This window comes from Lynx rufus, unplaced genomic scaffold (assembly GCF_022079265.1).
Source record: "Lynx rufus isolate CCGP_SWC_20201006 ecotype Redwood Valley unplaced genomic scaffold, mLynRuf1.p SCAF_4, whole genome shotgun sequence".
In the NCBI taxonomy this organism is placed as follows: domain Eukaryota; kingdom Metazoa; phylum Chordata; class Mammalia; order Carnivora; family Felidae; genus Lynx; species Lynx rufus.
The window spans coordinates 121,136,548-121,159,595 of record NW_025814856.1 but is presented as its reverse complement, the minus strand read 5'-3'; the positions used below and the strand labels follow the sequence as shown (position 1 = coordinate 121,159,595).

At 41.3% G+C, this 23,048-nt stretch overlaps 1 protein-coding gene across 2 annotated transcripts in view; it reads right to left on the bottom strand.

Annotated features, from left to right (window-relative positions):
- Positions 1-13,460: 13,460 nt before the first annotated feature.
- CREB5 (cAMP responsive element binding protein 5) overlaps positions 13,461-23,048 on the bottom strand; it is a 323,528-nt gene continuing 313,940 nt past the window's right edge. For both annotated transcript variants that reach the window (XM_047096509.1, XM_047096508.1), the window contains 2 exons: positions 16,548-16,656; positions 13,461-15,616 (listed from right to left, as the gene is read on the bottom strand). In XM_047096509.1, coding sequence (XP_046952465.1) covers positions 15,453-15,616; positions 16,548-16,656 — 273 coding nt within the window. In that variant the 3' untranslated portion in view covers positions 13,461-15,452. The remainder of the gene's footprint in view (positions 15,617-16,547; positions 16,657-23,048) is intronic.

Genomic DNA, 23,048 nt, shown 5'->3' with positions numbered 1-23,048 from the left:
TCTCATCCACATTTTATTCGTTAAACAAATATTAATTGAGAGGCTAGTATATGTCAAGTGCTATAGTTAACATTGGAACATGACAGACCATTCTCTTCTTATGAATTTTAAAGCTAGCCAGGGAAATTTTTTTTTTTAAATTTTTTTAACGTTTATTTATTTTTGAGAGAGAGAGACAGAGAATGAGCACAGGAAGGCCAGAGAGAGAGGGAGACACGGAATCTGAAACAGGCTCCAGGCTCTAAGCTGTCAGCACAGAGCCTGTCGTGGGGCTCGAACGCACGAACCGTGAGATCATGACCTGACCCGAAGTCGGACTCTCCACCGACTGAGCCACCCAGGCACCCCTCTAGTCGGGGATATTATATGTGCATATGTGTGTGTGTGTAAACTACGTATATATGCAATATATATGTAGAATATTATTAATCCGGGGATTGAAAATAGTATCACAAGGTCATGATAGATAAGTTTTTTTAGAACGTATACACAAAACATCATTCTCAAGACTTCATGTGCGTATTTATGTATTCTGTCATTTAATCTTCACGGTAACTCGCAGAAGTGGATGCTGTTATTATTTTTATTTTGCGTATTAGGAAACTGAGGCACAGAGAGGTTAAGAGGTTCAGAGAGCTAGAAGGCAGTAGAGCCAGCTGCAAATCCAGGCTGTTTGACACCAGAGCCCGTACTCAGTCTTGCTCTTCTGAGAGCTTGTGCCTGACTGTGACAACGTTCCTCTAGCGGTAACTTTCTTCATACTCGCTCATAATTAATTTGATGAAAATTAAGGAACTCATGAATGGGGATGTATGAAGGCACTTTGTAAGCTGGGAAGCATTATAACACGGCATATTGCTTTCTCAAACCACACTTGGCCTCAAAGTCTTTGAAGGCTTCCTGTTGTCTCTTGCTTAAAGTTTAAATTGTTTAGTCCTTCAGCAACTTGCCTCTCAGTCTCCATCTTCCCTCCTCTTTTTTTTCCCTGCCACACTAGACAGATCACCTTCCCAGAATGTAATCCAAATATTGTCGGCCTTTTGTCTGTCCAGTTTCAGTACATCAACCCTGGGTATCCTGGGCCAGCACTAGGTTAAATCACCTCTGTCCTCTCCATACTACGGCACAGTCAGTGCTAAATCGATGCTTGACAAATTAAATCAAAGGTAGAAAAGTAAGAGGAAGGGAGAACCGTAGATAATACCAAATTTGAGGGGATCAAGGCAGACTCGGGTCCCCCCCGCCCCCAGGAAAGGGCAGAAAGAATGGTTTGCACAAGACATGTTCCTCTTGAAAGTCTTTATTCTCAGGGGCTGGAGATGGCAAAGGAACGATAGGAAACAGTGTGGCCACCCCAGTTCAGCTAGAGTGCTTGGCTTATGCCTGGCCAAAAAAAAAAAAAAAATCTGTTCAAAATGGAGTTATTTGGTAATGTTGTTATTAAGGTAATTGAACCATACCACAAGACATCTGGAGAAGGGAGCCCCGCCTGGAGAGGCTTCACTTAATTACTTTGTACTGGGGGCCAAGTCTTAGCATACCTTCAAAGGACAGCTAAGGAAATAAGCACACAATTACTCAATGTCTTGAAACGAATACAATGGAAACTTACATTGTGGCAGATGCCGCTGGGCTCCCAGGCTTCTATGCGAAAAAGGACCTCCGTGCCTTTAGGGTGGTGGCCTGTCCACCTCTGGGGATGGATGGTGGGGTCTCAGCCAGTGCTTCCAAACATTTTTCATGACTTGACACATGGAAAATGATTAAATTTGCACAGAACTCTGTGCTAACCTGGAGGGGATTTGGAGGCATCATGGGGCTTGGAGAGAATGAATCTATTACATTCTCTTTGTATCATATAATTGTGATAAAAAAATAAAAATATTTAGAAAGATATGAATTCTTAAATTTAGTTAAAACTTCCAAATAAAATATTTTCTAGTGTTTTAAAATGAGAAACTCAAGCTTACTTCCACAAACCAAAAAAAAAATTTTTTTTTAATGTTCATTTATTTTGAGACAGACACAGAGTTCAAGTGGGGGAGGGCCAGAGAGAGAGAGAGAGAGAGAGAGAGAGGTGGGGGTGGGGGGAGACACAGAATCCGAAACAGGCTCCAGGCTCTGAGCTGTCAGCACAGAGCCCGACGCAGGGCTCGAACTCACGGACCATGAGATCATGACCTGAGCCGAAGTCAGACGCTTAACTGACTGAGCCACCCAGGCGCCCCACCACAAACCTGAATTTTAATAATCAGATTTTCGGGCTGGAATGATTAAATACAATTTCTCACCCAGCGTCTTTTTTCTTTTTTGACAATCTCTTCAAATTCGTGAAAGCCATTACAATGTTGCTCAAATTGGCGACTCAACACAACCTAGAAACATATTTCTAACAATTCAAAATTTGTCATAGTTGAAATGACTTGTTAAGCCTGACATTCTTTTTTTTTTTTTTTTTTAAATTTTTTTTTTCAACGTTTATTTATTTTTGGGACAGAGAGAGACAGAGCATGAACGGGGGAGGGGCAGAGAGAGAGGGAGACACAGAATCGGAAACAGGCTCCAGGCTCTGAGCCGTCAGCACAGAGCCCGACGCGGGGCTCGAACCCACGGACCGCGAGATCGTGACCTGGCTGAAGTCGGACGCTTAACCGACTGCGCCACCCAGGCGCCCCTAGCCTGACATTCTTTTGACAAATACAATATTGAAGTTTTATGTCATAATGTGAAGGTATTTTAAATCTAAACCGTTCACACCAAGTAGGTAAAAATCCTGATGAAGCTGTAATCTTCAGGACACACAAATGGGAATGTGTGAAAGCACTTTGTGAACAGGAAAACGTTGGACCACAACATGTTGCATGTGGCTCATGTAGGTTGGCTGTTCCTAAAATGGGACATCAACTGCACATGGACAGAAGTTTCTGGTACAGGGGAGGGCTGAAATTGAGGGTAGTCCACCAGAATTGTCCTGCCAGGAGCCCCTATTAGACTTCCCTGACTCCTAGCCCCTAATGACCACACTGTGCAATCTCTTTCTTGAATACCTGGTATAAAAACCTCTCCAGCAGGCCCCAGACCACTGTCCTTATGCACCATGGCGGACCCCGCAGCCGGGCTCCAGTGCGTACCTCCGTGGCCAGCCTCACCATGTTGCCAACAAGTGCCAGATGCTTACCACCCGATGGGACCTCAGAGTATGTCACTGGACACCACTCCTCTCAGACCACTCCATGAGGTGTTCTGGAAGGCCCCTTGTGCCTAGCCAGAGGCCACCAGCCAGAAAGGCCTTGCTATACCAAGAAATGACCGTTTTATGTGGCTTAACTGTAACCCACTGGCCTTATGCAACACAGCACGCTAGTTGGGAAGCTTGGGTCTAAACAAGCATGATGATCCTGTTTCCCACTATTGCAGCCTCTTTTAAAGCGGAGAGTGGCCCGGTGACCTAATACTGGCCAGGAAAACACAATTGGGTTGGCCAGGGGTAGGGGTAGTTCTGGGATAGTTTTTGTTCTCCAGATTAAAACACAGCAGGGAACGTGCCTGGTATTGATCCTTCTGCCTCCTTTCTTCCTTGACTGGGGATGTGCTCTAGAGGTTCAGTAGTCATCTTGTGATCAGGAGGGGAGAACCATGAATGGGAGGCCAAGAGGGCTATAAGCTGCTGGTGCTGACATCATGTCATTTCCAGATCAGTGCCAAGCACCCTACCTCTAGATTTCCTATTACGTCAGAAAGATAAACCCCTGTTTGTTATGGCCCCTGGAAGTCAAGTTGTCCATTATTTTCAGTCAAAAGTGCGACTTACACATTTTATTATGTACCTTAGGACATGTACAGAATGAAAGGTATTAGAGTTCTTTATCCATTCATCAGAGTATTTAAAACAGTTCCAATTGAGGGAGCCTGGGTGGTTCCATTGGTGAAGCATCTGACTTGGGCTCGGGTCATGATCTTATGTTTTGTGAGTTCAAGCCCCGCATGAGGCTCTCTTCTGTCAGCACAGAGCCTGCTTCAGATCCTCGGCCTCCCTCTCTCTCTGCCCCTCCCTTGCTCTCTCTCTCAAAAACAAATAAAAACATGAAACAAATAAAAGTAAATAAAACAGTTCCATTTCTAGGCAAGTATAATGCTAACTTGGTGAACATTCCTTAAGAAGAAAAGTAGCGTGACTATCCTTCAGTACGTGTAGCTTGTCGGTCTAGGTCTAGGGAACCACCTCTAATGCATGTTCATGTGTGTGGAATGAGAATGGGCTACATCTGTTTGCAGTGACATTCCATCTCCTTTCCTCTATCAGTATGGCAGACGCTCAAAAGGCTGAAGAAGCTCTTCTGGTGGTTTCTCATGGTAGTTCTAGGAATAGAGCATCAATTAGACCTTTGTGGCTTCTAAGAAACCCTCCTAAATTAGCTTAAGCAAAAGGAAAGATTTATCAGATGGACCTTGGGCTATCTTATGATAAAAATATGCCATGAGGAGGGTCGTGGTGGCAGTGAGCCATTAAGAACTATTTCAATAGGAAATGACCATTTCCAGAGCTCTCTCTCTGCTTCTGCTGTTTTCCGCTTTATTTCTCTTTCTTGCTATAGACTGAGTTCCCTTACCTGGTAGGTCCTAAGTTTTATATCTTTTTGATTCCAAGCTATGAGAGAGACAGAGAGAGAGGCTGACTCTCTAGGCCCCCTATCCCAGTATCTAGCTGTTGGGGTTCCTATTCCATTGTGAGTTAGAGGCAGAGTAGTAGACTAAGAAGCTATGGCCAGAGGCTTGGACTGTGGAGTCTCCTGGAGGAGCCAGATGATGGAGTGGGGGGGGGGGAGAGAAATTTCCAGAAAAAGGTATGTGAGTGGCTAAGTTCTGTAGCTAGTCACCACAGAAATAATTCCCACTTCACTCCACGTGTGTTTATACTGACAAAGGAGACAAGTGAGGAACAGAAATCTGTGTTTGTTGAAAGCCATATAGGAAACCAATGGGCAATTTGGTATTAAAATGAAAAACTATTAAGTCTTACTCCAGGTTGTTATATTCTTTTAGGGTCTTGTTCTAGTCTTCTTGGTAGCAATTCTTACGGTTTTTGTGGAGGCTTATTGATAAAAGCTGCCCTGTTTCCTTGTCACAAAGCCTTCTTTCGTTCTTACAGTACCTGGAGGGAGCTTTAAGACAAGAATGTTTCTTAACCTCACCCTGGAGACATTATGCTGACCTCCTTACAAACAGAAACACACTGGAATCAGGTATGGAGATTATATATATATATATATATAGCCATGATCTTTCTTGGAAAGTATAACTGTAATCAGTCAAGTTAAGCAAGAGCATGGGAAATCATGGTAAACATGACAAACTAAAATCTGTCTTACTCTTTTTGTTTAATGCTTATTTATTTGTGAGAGAGAGACAGAGTGTGAGTAGGGGAGGATAGAGAGAGGGAGACACAGAATCTGAAGCAGGTTCCAGGCTCTGACCTGTCAGCATAGAGCCCGACGCGGGGCTCGAACTCACAGACCACAAGATCATGACCTGAGCCAAAGTCTGACGCTGATCTGACTGAGCCACCCAGGTGCCCCTTTCTCACTCTTTTTGATGGTTAATTTTTATATTTTAGATATTATGGCTTACAAACTGAGCCATAATATCCAGAAAATTTCTTAGCTTTGTAAAATTAGTTTTATCTAATCTTTAATGAATATTCTGTTTCAGTTTCAAGCTTTCAATAAAACAGTAACTCATCAACCATTCATTCATTCAATCAACATTTGTTGACATCTACTCTATGCCCAACTTTGCATTAATCTCACTGTACTTTTTCCTCTTGGTATGTCTTAAGGGTAAATGACTACATTTCTATAGATTGTTTTAAAAATAACTACTTCCCTTTGAAATCATCTTCGCACTTCCTTTTTGGAAAGCCAGTTTTGCCCCTAGAAGTAAGAGCTTTCAATACATATAGCCCTGCTTCCCTAGACATAGTTGATTGTACTAGGATTAAATGCCTGACCCCATATGGTCAATCAGATTCTCTCTCCTGGGAAACCGGAATAGAAAGATGGGAGACTGAACTGATGTTGGGTGTTTGAACTAGAAGACCAAAGATCTGCTGGAGGCTGAGGCTGTCATTTTGGAGGAGAAATGATGGGCCCACACAGAAACAATTAAGTGAGTGTACAAACCAGTTTGCAGAGACAGAGAGAGAAAGGGAGGGAAAGACAAAAGCAGAATCAGGAATGATATGGCCCAAGAGACAGACAAGCCAGAGAGATTAGTTATTTAATGACTTTTCAGAGTTGTTGGGATAGTTGCTACAGTACCAGGAGGGACCCCATGAGCTACCTCTTAGGTCCTAACAAGAAATCCACCTTCACTCAAGCCTCCTGAACAGGGTTTCTCTTTCTTTAAGTAGATTTACTCTAAGATTGATCCATATAAGCAAGCCAATTTAAGTAGAGAGTACTCATTTAATAAGACGTAAATGTAGTAATAGTAGATCATGGACTTATCCGTGTAAATACAATACAATCAAGCTTAGATACTCAGAACAATTTTCTTGCTGTAAGATTAGTAAGGAGTTAGAAATGTGTGGTGAAAATAAGATCTTCCTTTTTAATTCATTAAAAAAAAAAAAACCCATGGGCAGATCTCTTTCTGAGAAAGAGCAAGTCACTTACAGGGGACCTTTTCTAGCCCATCGGGTCTATGTGGATTTATGGAAGATGGCTGACAATTGCTGTGATTCAGCCTCCCACTGGTACAAAGAAATGTGATATAAGCAAAGACACAGTACCTGGCAACATAGTAAATGAAACTCAGTGGTTACTAAAAGATTCATGACTTAATTTTCAGGTTTAAATATGACCATTTTCAATATGATTATTATGTTTTTCAGGTCTACTATCTAGAAGACTATTTTTCAGATGTAATAATTTATCCATCCTTTCAGCCATTTTGAAAAGCCATCTCTCATTGCCAAAAGAAGTGCTTCTAAAGTGTGTGAGTCTAAACCCAGATTCTGTATGTTTAAAATCAGTACTTGTTTTCTCTTTTGTGGCCTAATTTTCATGCTTGTTTTGATAAAATCCACATTACTGCCATGAGAACAGATCTCACCAAGTGTCTTGTTTTCAATTGCTTTAAAAGGGGGGGGGGGCTCATCGTGCTCCAGAGTCTTATGATCTCATAGTGAAGATACTTAGGTTCCAAACCACAAGGCAGGTTGTTTTGATATAACCTTGTTTTTGTTGGATAAGAAAATACGTAATGCAAAATTAAAACGTGATCCAGCAACCAACCAATAACCAACCACAAGAGCAAGGATATAAGAAAAAAGGATGTTATGAAGCTCCAGGGACAGAGGCATGAAACATAGAATGGAGATTAGAGCTGTCTATCTTCAAAGTATAAATGTGGGATCTTAACATTTTTTTTTTAACCAATAGTAATGGCTTTGAAATTGCAAACACGGGTGGGATGGGCATTAGAAAGACTCTCTTGGGAACTATGAGTGTAGTGAGTGGTCTAAATGTAAATGTAACAGATGGGATTGCCATTAGAACGGCAATCATCCTCCCCACCCAAATTGTTTTTCTGTCCCAGTTTCCAATATCCTGGCAGGCTACGTGGAAGACGACACATCCGGGTTCTTGGTTTTAAACTATGACTGCTGTGGTCACAGGACCAAGTGGTTGGGTTGAAGTGTTCTGAGATCAAGAAAGAAGACAGAAAGGAAACAGAAGTGTATCCACTCGACAGGTGTTTATTGTGTGCCCATCGTGTAGGACTGCTCTAGATCTTGGGTCACAAGGGTGAACGAAACAAAATGCCCTTGTGCTTGCGGGGTTTACATTCTACTTAGAGGAGACAGACAATAAAAAGCAACTACATAAAATTGACCAAAGTCTGTTAGATACTGGTAAATGCTACAGAAAATACAGTCTGCGCAAGGCAGGAGAGAATGAAGAGTGAGGGTGACATAATTTTATAGAGGATGGTCAGGAAAGGCTTAAGTAGTAGGGAGGCAGATGAGGAGGTGATGCTGATATTTGGGAGAAAACGTTCTGCGTAGAGGGAATGAACAGCGTGTGAAAAGACTCTCAGGTGGATGGCTCAAGCGATGTTTGAGGAACTTCAAAAATATCAGTGGAACTGGAGAGGTGTGAGGGGGAAGAAAAATGGTAGGACATGGGCTCAGGGAATTAATGGAGGGGCAGGTCATGGAGGGCCTTTACAGAACTTAGTAGTAAGGAATTTGGCTTTTGCTTTGAATGAGGGGAGAAGTCCCTAAAGAATTTTGAGCAGTGGAGGGACATGGTCTGACTTCCATTTTCAAAGTTTCACTCTGGCTGCCAGTCAGGAGAGTATTGCAGGGTTCCAGGTGAGAGGTGCTGGTAATTTGGACAGAGCTGTAATGGCAAATCCAACATGATGGTTGGATTCTGGCCATGCCAATGGATCAGACATTGAATATAAGAGAAAGAGGAGAGTGACTAAAAAATTAACGAAAGAAGTACAGGGAAAGAAAGTAGAAGGGAAGGAAGGGGGGCAGGGTTGATATCTGGAAGACATCGAAAGGGGCTAAGACTGTCCTTAGGACTTCTCTGGAAGCCAAGCAAAAAACTCCAGGAGTTGACTGCCTGAGTGGCCAGTATGTGCTTCTTGGTTCCTAGAAATCCTGAATGTGAATTTATGCTGGCCATATTTCTTGATTATTAAAATCTGTTGACCCCCACGAGAAGTTGAGTCGTGTGGCCAACCCACTGTGAATGTGTTAGACTGGTGGCCCCAGGTGGGAAGTTGGATGGAAGAGGCAGTGAGAGGGTAGTGGTGGTCTGCGAAGGAGAAAAGCTCACCTCCTTTTGTCCCTAGATAATCACGACCCTGAAACAGTAAGCGCTGGTTTACAAGGCATGAATGAGACCACGTGCAGAATAGATACCGTTATCCCCAAGCCCGAATTTCATCATACGAAAGTTACATGTGTTATTTGCATTTGAGTGCTTTATTATATTGGAATTGCAGTGATATTAACATTTGTACAAATGCACAAAATCTTGTCTCTTCTTGCTCCAAAGAGATGTAAAAATCTGACCTAGTTGAACAGTCTTAATGAACTCATTGTCCATTGATAACAATAAATGTGTTCACAATGCAACAAAAAGCTTAACATAAAATTGAACATATTAAATGCTGCAGCAAGTATTTACATGTATGTACCCCCAATTTTTTTTCTCCTTCCAGTAAGGAAGGTGGTTGCTTTACAAATAGACAGACAAACATAAATGCTTTGCTGTTTACAATTACAAACAACCCCCCCAGTCCAGAACTTAAAGTGACAGCACCTTTTTTTTTTGGGACTTCCTTAATTAGCACTTTGCATAATGCTAGACTTTTTTTTTAAGTTCCATATTTTGGACAATATTTATGTTCCAATTATCCTAGAACATGGTGTTTGAACTGAGCCATTTTTTTCCAGGCCTTTTCAGAAGATCCCAAACCCTATGTCCTCTCCAGGGAGAACATTTCAAGCTTATCATTTCTCCAAGACAAACCTCAAAGGCAGAACTCCTCTCTCCATGAGGCAGGTGTGATTTAGCAGAACGTAGAAGAAAAGAGGGTGAGTAGGTCTTCTCTTCTACTGGCTGGCTGGTTAGGAGGGGTTCCTTCTCTGAAATGCCCTCCCCTACAGCACTGCTGATACCTTCCGTGATCTCCTGTCCGTGACATTGGTATTCTAAGGAGACAACTAGAATCTAATGAGCTTATTGTGCATAAGATTTTAATGATATACTTAAAGCTAATTTATTCAGGTTCCACATTCTCAGTCCTGAGGCTAAAATGATTCTGTTTTTAAAAAAAAAAATCCTAGAAAGTTCTATAGCATGAAACTCAATGTAAGAAATCCTAAATGCCCTAAGAAGAGCTTTCTACATCCTGGCTTCTAATGAGCTAGATATTGTAAGTTGGCTGAAATGTAATAGCTGATCATTACTGATTCCCCTCTGATGATAAGCTTGGAAAGGTATCAGAGTGTGCCACATAAGAATATTAATCTTTTAACAAATGCTGGCAATTTGGCCTTACCCCCCCCCCCCCTTCAACTTGTGGTAAATAGTTTCTTTTTTTTAAAAATAGACAATTTATAAGGAAAAAAATATATAAACACTCTTTAAGCAATTTGGCTATAAGCATTACATCACTGAAAAACTCCACAAGAAATAGTAAAATATTTTGAGTTGGACATACACTTTTTCGTTTTCACAACATGATGAGCCTAGGGTTTTCTGTTCTGTTTTTTTTTTTCTTTGTTTTGGTATTGAATTTTACTTGTATGTTTATTGCTTCAGTGTCTTCTTGTCCTTTCTTAGATTATCATTGTAAAACAGAGGTGCTGTCCCTAATGACGTCACAAGGCAACATTGTATTTTTGAGACCTAGGAATGACACAGACAGGGCCACTGTTATTTCAGCAGCCTCAGAGAGACAATGGCTGGGACAACAGTCCACGTGCACCACGATGCACAAAAGAGTAAGTCTCCTGGCTCATTCAGGACACTTTGGTTTGGAGAATGAGATAGAAAATTCTTAAGTGTAGCTTAGCTGCTGCCTCACATCTGTTGCATAAGATAACATTAAAAAAAAAACATGCTATGAATAAAGGGGTAAAGAATATAAACTGGCTCTTCTTGGTATTTCCGTAGCAGGCTTCATCTAGGCTGATGTGAGGAACCCGACTTTACGCAAATGTACCTGGTACAAATATTCCGTAAAGTATTTTAAACGGTGCAGCTCAGAGCCTTAGGGGGAGGGGGTGGGGGAGTTGGAAAGTGGGGAGCAGAGGCAGGTTTAAGGGCTCAGAGGGGGTCTGAGGGAGAACAAGAGAAGCAGAAAGGGATCGAGAAAGCTAAAGTGCAATTTTAAAATATAAATTATCTTAAAAGCAGAAGAGAGACTCTAAATTGCTACTGCTCGCAGAGGCACAGTTTTATTCAAATTTAAATGGGTTGTTTCCTTTTCCTTCTCAGATATACTGCATAATGGAACTTGAATGGCTTAAAGCTAGGGCCCATTGTTTGGCAAAGGGCAAAAAGAGCACTAAGGAAGCTGAATAGCGCAAGGCATTCTAGGAAATTGGGGTGGGGTGGAGAGAAGCAGAGATGAAGTTGTTTTTACACTTTTACAAGAAAGTTGTTCCAGTCGTGGTTACTGATTCCCTTTAGCTGAACTCCGCTTCCTAAAGGAAAGAGCTTACTTGAAACATTAAGAAAAAAATAAAGAGAGAAAGAAATGTGAAAAACAACACTGTTCAGAACACAGATTAAAAAAATAACTCACAGAGCAATAACAAAATCCTTGAAATTTCTATGCACAGAGCTAAGCGAAACATTTCCACCAAATGATGGAGAAGAGCCGTTTGAAACCCTGAAAAATGAAGATACACACAAGTAGAGAAGTTTATTATGAACTAACACTTTAAAAACAAGTAGATCCTATGGAAGAATACTGTTCAAATGGAATGTTTTAAAATAACATTTATTAATAAATATCTTATAAAATTCTAAATTAATAGATTCCTGTTCAAATTTTGCTTTGGTCCTTGAATTCCACTGTATACACGCATACATACATATATATTTTCTTAGATGGTTTTTATTAACCAGAAAGAAGCACATTCTATCCTAACTGGATGGCTAGTTTGAGAGCAGTTACCGATGCTTAAAACTCCCCAGCCAAAGGCTGGTCTTTCACCGCAGCTGGTTTCAGATTTTAATGGCAAACTCAACTAAGACGCTAAAGTTTACTTAACGGGCAACAAAAACCGCCTGCACATTCACCGTTGACGCCCCTCTGTTCAGAACATGTGCTGCATTTGGTTCCTTTGACGGGATAGGCTCCAAAGAGCATTTGCTCCAAGTAAGTCACCCTGATTGTAACAGTTCGTGCGGTGATACCACACAAACTGCTGTCTCCCACAGGCCGCGTTAACCACTGGGACTCGCACACGCTGACACGGAGGGAGGAGAGAGATGGGTGGGGGTATCGAAGGGAAAAACATCAGCTCCACACAGGCTTTCAAATGACTATGTTCGCCCATGGCCAGGGTTTCCCTATACCCGCCCTGGCATCGTGTTCTGGGAAATGTCTTCAGAAGGAACCCTTAAGATGTGGATACCTCAATTTTGGGTCACCTGGTAGAAATGCCACCGGGTGCCCCTATCTAAGCTGCCACGTCCCATCACGTAAGGCAGGCGAAGCGTCGCAGAAATGTCCAGGTAGGCTGGCAGTGACTTCAAAGGCAGACGCTGCCAATATAAAAAAAAAAACAACCAAAAACCAAAAACCAAAAAACGCAGGTGAATGACGAGAGGCAGTGTTGCAGGACCCTTCCCTCCTCCGCATGGGTGCTCTGAAGGTCACTACAACGGATTTGTGAAGATATGGGTGCATGACCCATATCTAGATCGAGTGGGAGAGGAGAATGGGGCAGCAAAAAGATGTTTTCCCACATTGGCAAAAAATGTAGGGCAAGGAGGGATTTTCAGGCAGACTGATTATTCTACGGTCTGGTGAAGGCTGGACCTTCTGGTGAAGTACTTCTCCTGATAAGCCGAGTGTTGGATTTGACCAAGGAGCCTTTCTGTTCAGGGTTTCAAGAAGCCTTGACAACTAGCTGGCATCTTCCATTTACTGTATTTCCACACTGCTAATGAACATACCTAAAGGCCCCGAGCATAACAAGAAGACGGTTTATTCTAATTATACGTTGAGGCCCGTTTGCTAACGCGTGTGTGTGGTTGGTTTGCCTACTTAGCATAAAAAACAGACATAATTGAGCTCTATATAATGCACATCAGTCAAACTGTCAAGTTGCTGAATTAAGAAAACTCAGGCAAGTTCTTCACTACAGAGGCTTTCAGTTTAACAACTAAATATTCAATCAAGAGGCGGAGCAGAAGTAAACCATAATTTTAGTGACAGCCCACTTTCTGGACATTCTGATATTACCAGTGGATTTTTAAAAAATCCATTTCGTTAAGTGCTATGCATGCAGTAAAGAAAAAAAAAGTTATCGTTCACTTAAAGCAAGAAATAAAATAAAACTAAAAAAAATTTTTTAATCCAAGCAAACATTTCAATGAGCTCTTTTTTTTTTCTTTTTCTTTTCTTTTTTTTTTTTTAGAGAGACACATAGACGGTCCTAGAAAGGAGTTTTGAAAAAATTAAATTTAATTTCAGAATAGAGATATATCTTAAATATTTCTTAGGAAGCCAGTTAGGTTCAACCATTCAGCGGTTAAGGCTGGGATTCAAAACAAAACAACTATGAATTCAGTATTTAAAATACTTAAAAAAAAGATATGTTTGTCTAAAATATAATAGAAAATCCTTTTAATTTGCATTTCTTTTTTCTCTTTTAACATTTTTAAAAATTTTTTTTTGTTTTTTTTTTTTTTGGTGTGTGTGTGTGTGTGTTTATTTTTTGTTTTGCTTTTGCTTTTGTTTTGATTTTTAGACCATATATCTAGTCATGAGTTTCCCTGGACACTCAAAACTTTCTTTTGAAAGCACTGCATACATGAAAAAAAAAAGGTTGATAAATACTGATTTAAAAAGTAAGTTATTAGATAAAACTGAAACTAGTTATAAAAATCATGCTTCACGACTCTCATATTTTCTTTTTTCTCCAAAATAGATTCTTATGCTACAGGGAGAGATAAACACATATACACACACCCACATCCACACATGTATCTTTCCCTTTTTTGAACTCTTATAAAAGCGACACCTTTTGTAAAATACTATTATTTAAATCCCATGAACACACACACACACACACACACACACACACTCATGTTAGGACGTCAAGCATTCAAATGGAGATGAAACACCAGCACCTGTCTACACTGCTAGAGAGAAACATTAGCCCGTTACTTGTGAGATGTGATATTAGCACACATTAGCACAGTAGAATGGCTTGTTTCAAGGAGGCACAACCGTGGTTCGGGACTATCTGCTTTTTATAATGGGCAAGCTGATGAAAGTTGTTGAAAATATAAATCAGAATTATTCAGAAGAGTAGAGTAGCCATATCCACGGGATTCTTGCAGCAGCCAAAAAAGGCTTTGGCTGTTCTGGGGGCGGCGGGGGGTGGGGGGGGGGAGCTGAAAGCACCCCTACGGGAACATCAGGTTTTCCTTCTCTCTTTGTTCCTCCAGTAGAGCGTGTACTTTCACCCACCAGAATAGCAAAGCCAGTTCCATAGGCTTAAGAGAAAAAAATAATTAATAAATCTTAGTCTATTAGCAGCTGATGATTGACCATTGTAATCTGTGTAGTGAATAGAGCCCTTCTGAATTATTATATAGTCTATGGATTTTTAACCTTATAGACAGGCCATATAAAGCCGGTTGTAATTCGAGGGTGTGATGTTACAGCCCACATCATAATTTGGACCTTCACAATCAAGGCTTATAGGCTCCCTTCCCTGGTGTCTCCACAGCTGGCATTCAACAGTGTTTCACCTATGGCTAAGCCACCTTTTATTTGTTCTGATTATTAAAAACATTAAACCAGGCACATTAAACCTCTCTTGCTTACCATTTTATAAAAAGCAAGAGATGAATGAACTCCAGCTGTGGGTCACAGGCAAGGGAAGCAATGGCTAGATTCGTATTTTTTTAGATTTACTTGTGTTTTTTTTTTTTCCCTTTAGGCATTGTTTTCTTCTTTACCTGCAATGCTAAAGGTGGAAAAATAAAACAGAAGAAAGTAAAAATGAAGAGTACACAGGCGGCCCAGGAAAAGGTGGAAAAGGAGAGGGAGAGTGGAGAAAATTGGAGGGCAATTCAAGGAGGTGGACCAAGAGGAAGAGGAGAGGTGGGGAGATGCTTGGTGGTTTTATTTGGACATTAGTGGATCTCATCCTTTTTTTATAATAAGAGGAAGACAAATATGGAAAAGGCTCTGTGTTCATCTGGAATTCTGGCGACATCACAGCACAAACTCAACATGTGTTACGACATCATCAGACTCACCACCCAGTTACCTTGCATCCGTTTACGTGACATGTGGGCATGCCTCATTTTGGCTAAAAGCTGCGGTTTAACAAGATGCAATGTTTCAGGCAAAGGGTTGGACCGATAAGAATGAAACCATGTCTATATACAGAAGGAGTTCAGTTTATAAACAAGTTCACTGGTACCAGAAAATTGGAGAAAAGCACCAAAGCATTTCCCAAGCTGATAGATTAATTAATTGCATAACTCCCTTTTTTCTTATAGAACTAAGTATAAAAGACGACATTTCCATAATAACTATAAAAATGAAAGCCAGTCTCTGAAGGGCTGAGGAGTCTTCCAGGTCTGAGTTAATTCTAAAAATGCCCTTAAAGGAAAGGACGCATGATATGCGACAGCTCTTCTTGGAGGCAAGGTCTGACCCAGTGGTGGATTTTAAAGGATGGGATTCAGGTCTGTTCTGTGAGTGGTGAGCTGACTGAGGGTGGAGCTTCCCACCACCTCGCTCACTGCAGAGGAAGTGGTGACGGTATTATGTTGGATGACCTGGTGCTGAGAGCAAGCTGGGACAGGGCTGGCGGGAGGACTGCTTTCCGGACCTAGGAAAAAGCACACACACGCACACACCAATATAGCTCCTCTTGGGCGGACCTGTGGCCTACTCGGGAAAACATTACTAGATGTTTACCAGAAATGGAAGAGTTTCACACGTGTTCTCCTGGACGTTAATTTCAAAACTTTATTTTAAACTGTTGTCACCAGCTATGCCTTCCCACTTTATAGCTACAAGCAAAGCCATGCTTTCTACACCAGCAGAATGATTTCACGTGTTGGAGTCTTGGTGTGTGAACGTCCCCATTTTTGTATTTTCAAGTAGCCATCCGCATATCAAATGTGGAAACATACTCACATGTGGTGGGAGAATCTGTGTTGCTCAATCTAAAAAATTATTTGAAAATGAATTGGCCTTCAGCCATGAATCCTTGCTCCTCCCACCATCCCCCACTCAACTAGCATTTAACTTCTGGACATTCCAGATGCAGAAACTGGGGTCTAGAGAAAGGGGTCCACTTTACTTATTGGAACACCGAGATAAGGTCACTCACTTTTCAGCCCAGCAGCTTATATACCTTATGGCATTGGATGTGATTCACCCAATGCCTGTACCCCAGCCCCTGGATTTCTCTGGAAGGTGGCTAGCCCACTGGTAGGTGGGCTCCAGCAAGTGATTTTTCTACTGGCTGCAGAATTGGAATTCGGTACAATTTTACAATGTGAAATGGCAGGGAAAGTCTAGCCAGAAATTATCAGGAGGGGCATGGTGATGGGCAGGGGTCAGAAAAGGGCGATGTCCCTGCTGCAACAGTCTGGCAGCCACTGAAGAATTCTAGTATGATTTCTGCTGGGGTGTGCAATCTACACTTTACTTTTGCTCTTTCAATAAAATCCAATGCAAAATTAGTGGCAAAAACAAAAAAACAAAAAAAAAAACTGGACACTGAGAAAAGAAAAAAAAAGTCAATGACTTACTTAGATATCCTTGTGATTCTTTCTGCATGGCTGTTATTGGACAGTCTTTATGTGTTAACAACAACTGTTTCAGCTGGGCCACCTCATTTTTCAACATGGACACTTCATTCTGGAAAGAGACATATCAAAGCCATGTTGGAAAGACCAGAGAATACAAGTCTCCATGCATTCTTAACAGTGATATTGGCAAACTTTCCTGTTGTGTCCAAAAGACACTGAGGATGATATTCAATGAGATTCACCTGAAAACGTGTACCTTTGCCTTTAACTTGGCCATCACATTTACCAGGGACTTTCTGAAAAGACCAGACTTGTAACTCAAGAGCTGAATCCTATTAAAAGTCCAGAGCACCCCCTTTAGGTGGCCAACTCTGGAGCAAGGTTACATGGGTGAGAATCTCCATTCCACACTTACTGGGGGACCCTAGGCAGGAAACATAAGCCAGCTGAGATTCAGCAATCTTGTATATAACTGGGGGGGGGGGAGTAAAAAACCAATATAAAGTTTTTTGAGTTGTGAGGATTGAATGAGGTAATATATGTAAAACGCTCTGAATATTATCTAGCACAACACTAAGCAATCATTGAATTTAGCGAATCTAGCTGTTCATAATAATCATCTTCACACTGTCTGGTAAGCTCGGGCCAATATTCAGTATGAGAAGAGTGAATGTGACACATGCGTTGGGAAGAACTGAGTGGCAGAATTAGTGGCTTCACTAATGTCCTCAGAATAAGCCAACTCATCTACCATCAGATTTCCCAAAAGAATTTCCAAACGGGCTGTAGTTCAACAGAGCACGTCCCTGCCGGATACCTGCTTAGTGGAAGGCATGGAAGCACATAGAACAAATTGTTGATCCTCTACTGGTGGGGTGAAGTCAGCCCAGGAAGGGAGGGGCAATGAAGTCTTGGCCATGATTAAATGAATGTGATTGGTTCATTAACTAGTTTGGCTAATTTCAGCCTATGAACTCTGCCATCAATATCGGGGTGTTACGGATTGGGTGTGTGTACGTGCGCGTGTTTCTTATTTACTTAGATCAGTGCCTCAAATCTCTGCTTTATGGAGTAGTTCACAAAGACAGATTCATGGCTTTGGAGAATAATGTGCTTGGCACCACTGTCTACAAATGTAGATGCAGAATAGATGGTTGATTCTAAGGTGCTTCCACTTGATAAAAGTAAATTGTAAACGTAGCACTATCTCAAGCCATTTTACAGTTGTGATAAATAATACCCTCTCTCTGGCTAATGTTCGTTTGTGGCTTCCAGGCATTGTACTCCACATGTGGAGACTAAAACAAAACAAAACAAAACAAAACAAAAAAACCATGCACACAGAAAAGGGTGTTCTAACATTGCTGTCATTACGTTGCATCTACACTTTCAATATGAACTTGGCTTTCCGGGCATGTATTTATCACCTAAAAAAGTAAGTTTGGGATTCTAGAAGTTAATGTAAAGAAATTTTTTTTGAAACATGTTTTAAAGAATACCTCCCATTTCCAAATTCATTTGCAAAATACATTATAAGTAACCAAATGTTGAGTAACATAAGGAACAAAATAGTAAGAATCTCATCTACAAAAGCTTTTCTCTTTCTTCTCCAAATTTTACAAAATAAAAATGCCTGAGAAATTAGCATTAATGATGAATAAATCACTTACATGTGAAAATTGCATCTTCCACCTCTGAAGAAGTGTGGTTGGTAAGGGGCCCGATCAAAGCCAAAAGTGACCCTTGTCAGTGGGATGGATAACTTTATTTAGAGGACAATTTATTTTAGCCTTAAGTACTAATTCTTTCCTCTCTTATTTTATGCCCATTTAAATTCAGACAGCCTTCCTTGCTTTTCCCAGATTCCCTTTGCTTAAAATAGCCTGTGTAAGAGAAAGTTACTTTTAGACCATTAAATAGAAGGCAACCCCTGGTTAAAAACCAACCAACCAAACAAAACAAAACGAAAAAAGGAGAAAAAGAAAACTAAGATGTGTGTGTGTGTGTGTGTGTGTGTGTGTGTGTGTGTATTTGGTCTCAAAATGAAATGTCAGCTTATTCACATTTGGATTATAGACATAGCACTTTTCTAGAATCACAACTGCTAAGACACTTGTGTACCCTAAGGAGAAACTCTCAGCTGCAGTTAATGCAGACAATTGCTCGTAGAAAATGGAGTCAAGCTCCAATTGGTAGTAAATCCTGCCACACTTTTCTTCTGTGATCTAGGAAACAACAAATAAGGAAAGTATTTAAAACAAAACAACGGGCGCCTGGGTGGCTCAGCTGCTTAAGCGTCTGACTTCGGCTCAGGTCATGATCTCGCGGCTTGTGAGTTCGAGCGCCGCTTCGGGCTCTGTGCTGGCCGCTCAGAGCCTGGAAGCCTGCTTCGGATTCTGTGTCCCTCTCTCGCTCTGTGCCTACCCTGCTTGTGCTCTGTCCCTCAAAAATAAATAAATGCTAAAAAAATATATAAAAAAAATAAAACAAGATTCTCTTGCTTTCTTACACTTCTAGAAGAAAAAAAAAAAAAAATCCCACCTGGTGGCCATCTTGGAGAGGTTGACCTTAGCCTCTGCTTCTTCCCCAGCTATGTCCTTCTCAGTCCCACCTTTTCTAGGCAGTGTTCGATCTCCCAGGCACAAAGTGTTCATTGCCCCTTCCTTAAAAAAAACACTTTGAATTCCGTTCTTTGGGTTTCTACAATCACAAGGAGCTAACTGCCTGCAATACTTGGCACACCCCAAATCATTTCACAATAAACCTTTTGCTTCCATGAGAGGCCACAATAAAACAGCACAGTGTATGTGGTGTCTTCGCCTCTAACCAAAGCCCCATACAAAATAGATAACTTACGTGGCCCTCTTTGTCTATGAATAGCAAAGCACTTCCTTAGTAAACTAATATGTCGTAAGTATAGAAACTGAGACCCTGGGAGGTTGAGGGTCGGTAAAAATGTAGGAACCTGAAGACTGCCACGATAACTGATCATCCTTTAAAGGTAATAGGTGAATAATGACATATTTCTTCAAGTGATGTGTTAGAAATTATGTTATTTAGATAGGTTATGGTTGGAAAATGAACGCCAATTAATATTCTCCATAAAGAAGAAAAACCAGCCTCTTGTTTAGATCAGAAACACGTAATTACGGCGCTTATAAGGGCAAATTCAAAGTCTAATGGCCACAGAGGCACTAGAAATTCATGGGACAGCTTTCCAGCAGGAAAAAGAGTTCTCAACAGGGATTTCAGAATAATAGGGTTTGGCCTCCCAAACCGCTACACCAACCTACTGTAAAACAAGACGGTTGAATTAGTTCTCTAGTTCCCTCCAGCAAAACAGTTGTTTAGCCTTTGAATGTTTCTGCTTTGCCTTCTGTTGAGAAAGCTAATTACCTAATAGTCTAATGAAGGACTTGATCTTGATTTTTTTATTCTCTAATTACTTTGGTATTGGCATCAGTATTAGTATTTGGTATTCTCAGATACGCTTATATTTCAGGTCTCATATTCCCCGAGGGAGACAGTTCTTGAACCTCCTGGGCTTCCAAGTCTTAGGGCAGATATTCCAAAGCGATATCTACAGTTGCATTTTAGTGCAAAACGTCGTGTCCATGGATGTGTCCATACTGTTGAGAGAGTCTGCAGCGCCTTCATCAGATCCCAGAGGAAGCCTCTGGATTAAGAAAGGATTGACAATCACTGCCCTAGAGAAAGCAGCGTGAACCGTGTGCTGTCCACATGCATAATCATCGTAGAGTCTCCATACAGACTGATAGAGGAAATGCTAGACTATATTTTTAAACAAAAATCTTTTTCAATGGAACATTAAGTAGAATCACCTTGAATTCATTTTGGAAGAGAACCACCAGATAGCAAATGTTCCAGAACGCACGAAAGAAATAAAATGTTGCCTGCAGCTCTAGTAGGGAAATAAAAACCAGGCCTTCCGGAGGCATTTTCTTACTCTGAATTACGTTGCTTTATGAATTGAGGCAAGTCACCAATTTTTTTTTTTTACTCCCCTGTGCGGGTGACAAAAATCGTTCTAGGTCTTCACATAAAAGTACTTTGCTAAAGCAAAGTATGAATAATCAGTATCAATTCTCCTGCTGAAATCATCCCTTCATTTTTTCGAAGTGAGTTTGGGTTCGCTACGACTCTAAAGCAGTTGGCCGTTTAGAGAGGGACTGGAAGAGGCTAGGGGCAGCTGGATTATCTGTTCTTTAACCCATAAGGTTGTCTGGGGATGAAAGAGAACCCCTATAGAGACATTCAATACCATAATAGCCTTTAAACAGGTACCCCAAGAAGTCCCTAATAGCTACATTTGCAGTTTGGGGCTTTGGGGATACCACTTTGTTAATATGATAAACCCAGAATGCTTTTTGGTGCAAGCAGTAGTCAGTGCCAAGAAAATAATTATCAAAATGGGCCCTACAGTAGAGCCCCTCCCCACTTTTTTTTTTTTTTTTTTTTGGTAGATTAAGGCTGAGGCCAGGTTTGTTTCACTCTAAAACAAAGGACTTTCAATTTGTAAGGCAACAGTTCCCATCTGGCCTATTCTCTTGCCAAGTCCCAAACCTGGGCTCATGTGTCTAAAATTTCAGCAGCGACTTAGACCATGTGTCTTTGCACTAAAAAAGAAAAGCAATTATTTCCGTGGGTGACCAGATGATTTCCATATCATCTACTGCACACAAACAATCCACCGAGCACCACGGCAGTAGTTGATGAATTAATTCAGAGCTGATCTAAGCCATGCTGTCGGAGAAAAGAACGTGGGTTCCTTTCGCTTCAGAATTTTCTACAGTGAAAGACCCCAGAGCAGTGGGTTAGGTCAAGGGAAGACTTGCTTGGGTCATCATCCTACCACTTGCTGATTCTGACTTTTGGGAAGACGCCTCCTGTTTCTCCCTACATAACATGTCAGATAGGGCAGTTTCGAATATTTCCCTCAAATCTTATACCTGTGTTGACCTCTTGGGTACAAATTTGTTGTGAGACAAGGAAATTGAAGTCTGGGAGTTTGATTTTGTTTTCTTAGGTCTGATTTTTCCAATCTGAAACTCTGCAGCCCAACCAGAAGGTTCTATGCTGGAAAACAACTCAAAAGTGGCAGCGGGCCATCCGAGACCTTGGATATTCCGTTTGGCTGGAGTTTGTTTGCTTAGCACCTTCCATTTCTGTTTACTTAAAATTTGGCTCACTGGACCAGCCTCAAGAGAGACACCTTTTTCTTTTGACAAAGGTCCAGCAAGACAAGACGGAAAGGGTCATTCAAAGGTAGCAGAATCTGCATATCCTCTCCAGCATCACAAGGCAAGATGTGGAGTGCTGTGCGTCACAGAAAACACGGCATGGCTGCGGTTTCTGTCCCTCGGAAGCTAAGCAGTGGTTGGAAAACACCGATAATTTAGTTTTTTCAGAGACTGTCCCTTCCTCGGGCGCTGCGTTAACAACCAGAAATATCGGTGCCTGTTGATTGGCCCAAACAGAACTTTTTTTCCCTTGTTTTCAGGGGCTAGAATGCTAGTATCTTTTTTTTCTTTTGCCAGTATGGCTGTACATGGTGCAAATTCATGGAGTAGGGTCTCGTAAAGGGGAAATTTACCTTATGTCTTTTGTAAAAGCAGTAATATACAGGCGTATACCAACTCATGAACATATCTGACCGCAAAGGAAAACCAGCATCTTCACTTTTCCAGATCTCTGCTAGTCTCTCCCCCCTTCTCTCTCTCTCTCTCTCTCTCTCTCTCTCTCTCTCTCTGTTTTCAAGCTCCAGGACCACAGTCAGTATGCCCAAGTAATTCTGCAAGGGCTCATTTTTGTTAAAACTGATTTAAACATTTGTTGGCAGTGTTATGTGCCAGCTGGCTGGTCATGGCTCCTTCATCTAAGGTAATGGTTCTCAATCCCTGGGTGATTTTGCCCCCACAGGGGATATCTGACAACGTATGGAGACTTTTTGGTTGTCACAACTTGGGGGTGAGGTAGAGGATGCTACTCATATTGAGTGGGTACAGGTCAAGGGTACTGCTAAATACCTGCGAGGAACAGAATGCAACAAAGAATTATCAAGTCGCAAATCGAATAGTGCCAAGACTGAGGAATCATGCCCGTTTTCATGGTCCTCTTGCAAACCTCAGAACTGGTAGCAAATTCCAGGGATTCCCACACCTCCGTCATTGCAGAACCACTGGCTGGAACATTTGCCAGGCCCGCATGCACCAGAATTTTTATTTACTCAACATGTTTGTACAAATTAACTCCTTATTTAATAATTTAGCCTCACCCTTACTAAGAGTATCTGTGAAATTGAAGGTTTGATGTCCTAATTACATTTTTTTCAATACACCTAAAAACAAACCCATGATTACTATGAATGTTAAAAGTGCTTGTCCATCTTCTACCTAGAAGCTTCTCACATACCACTGTGGCTGTTGGATTCTAGAACTACAGACTTTCAAGCTGGTGTAACTTGTGAGGTGTTGAGTCCAG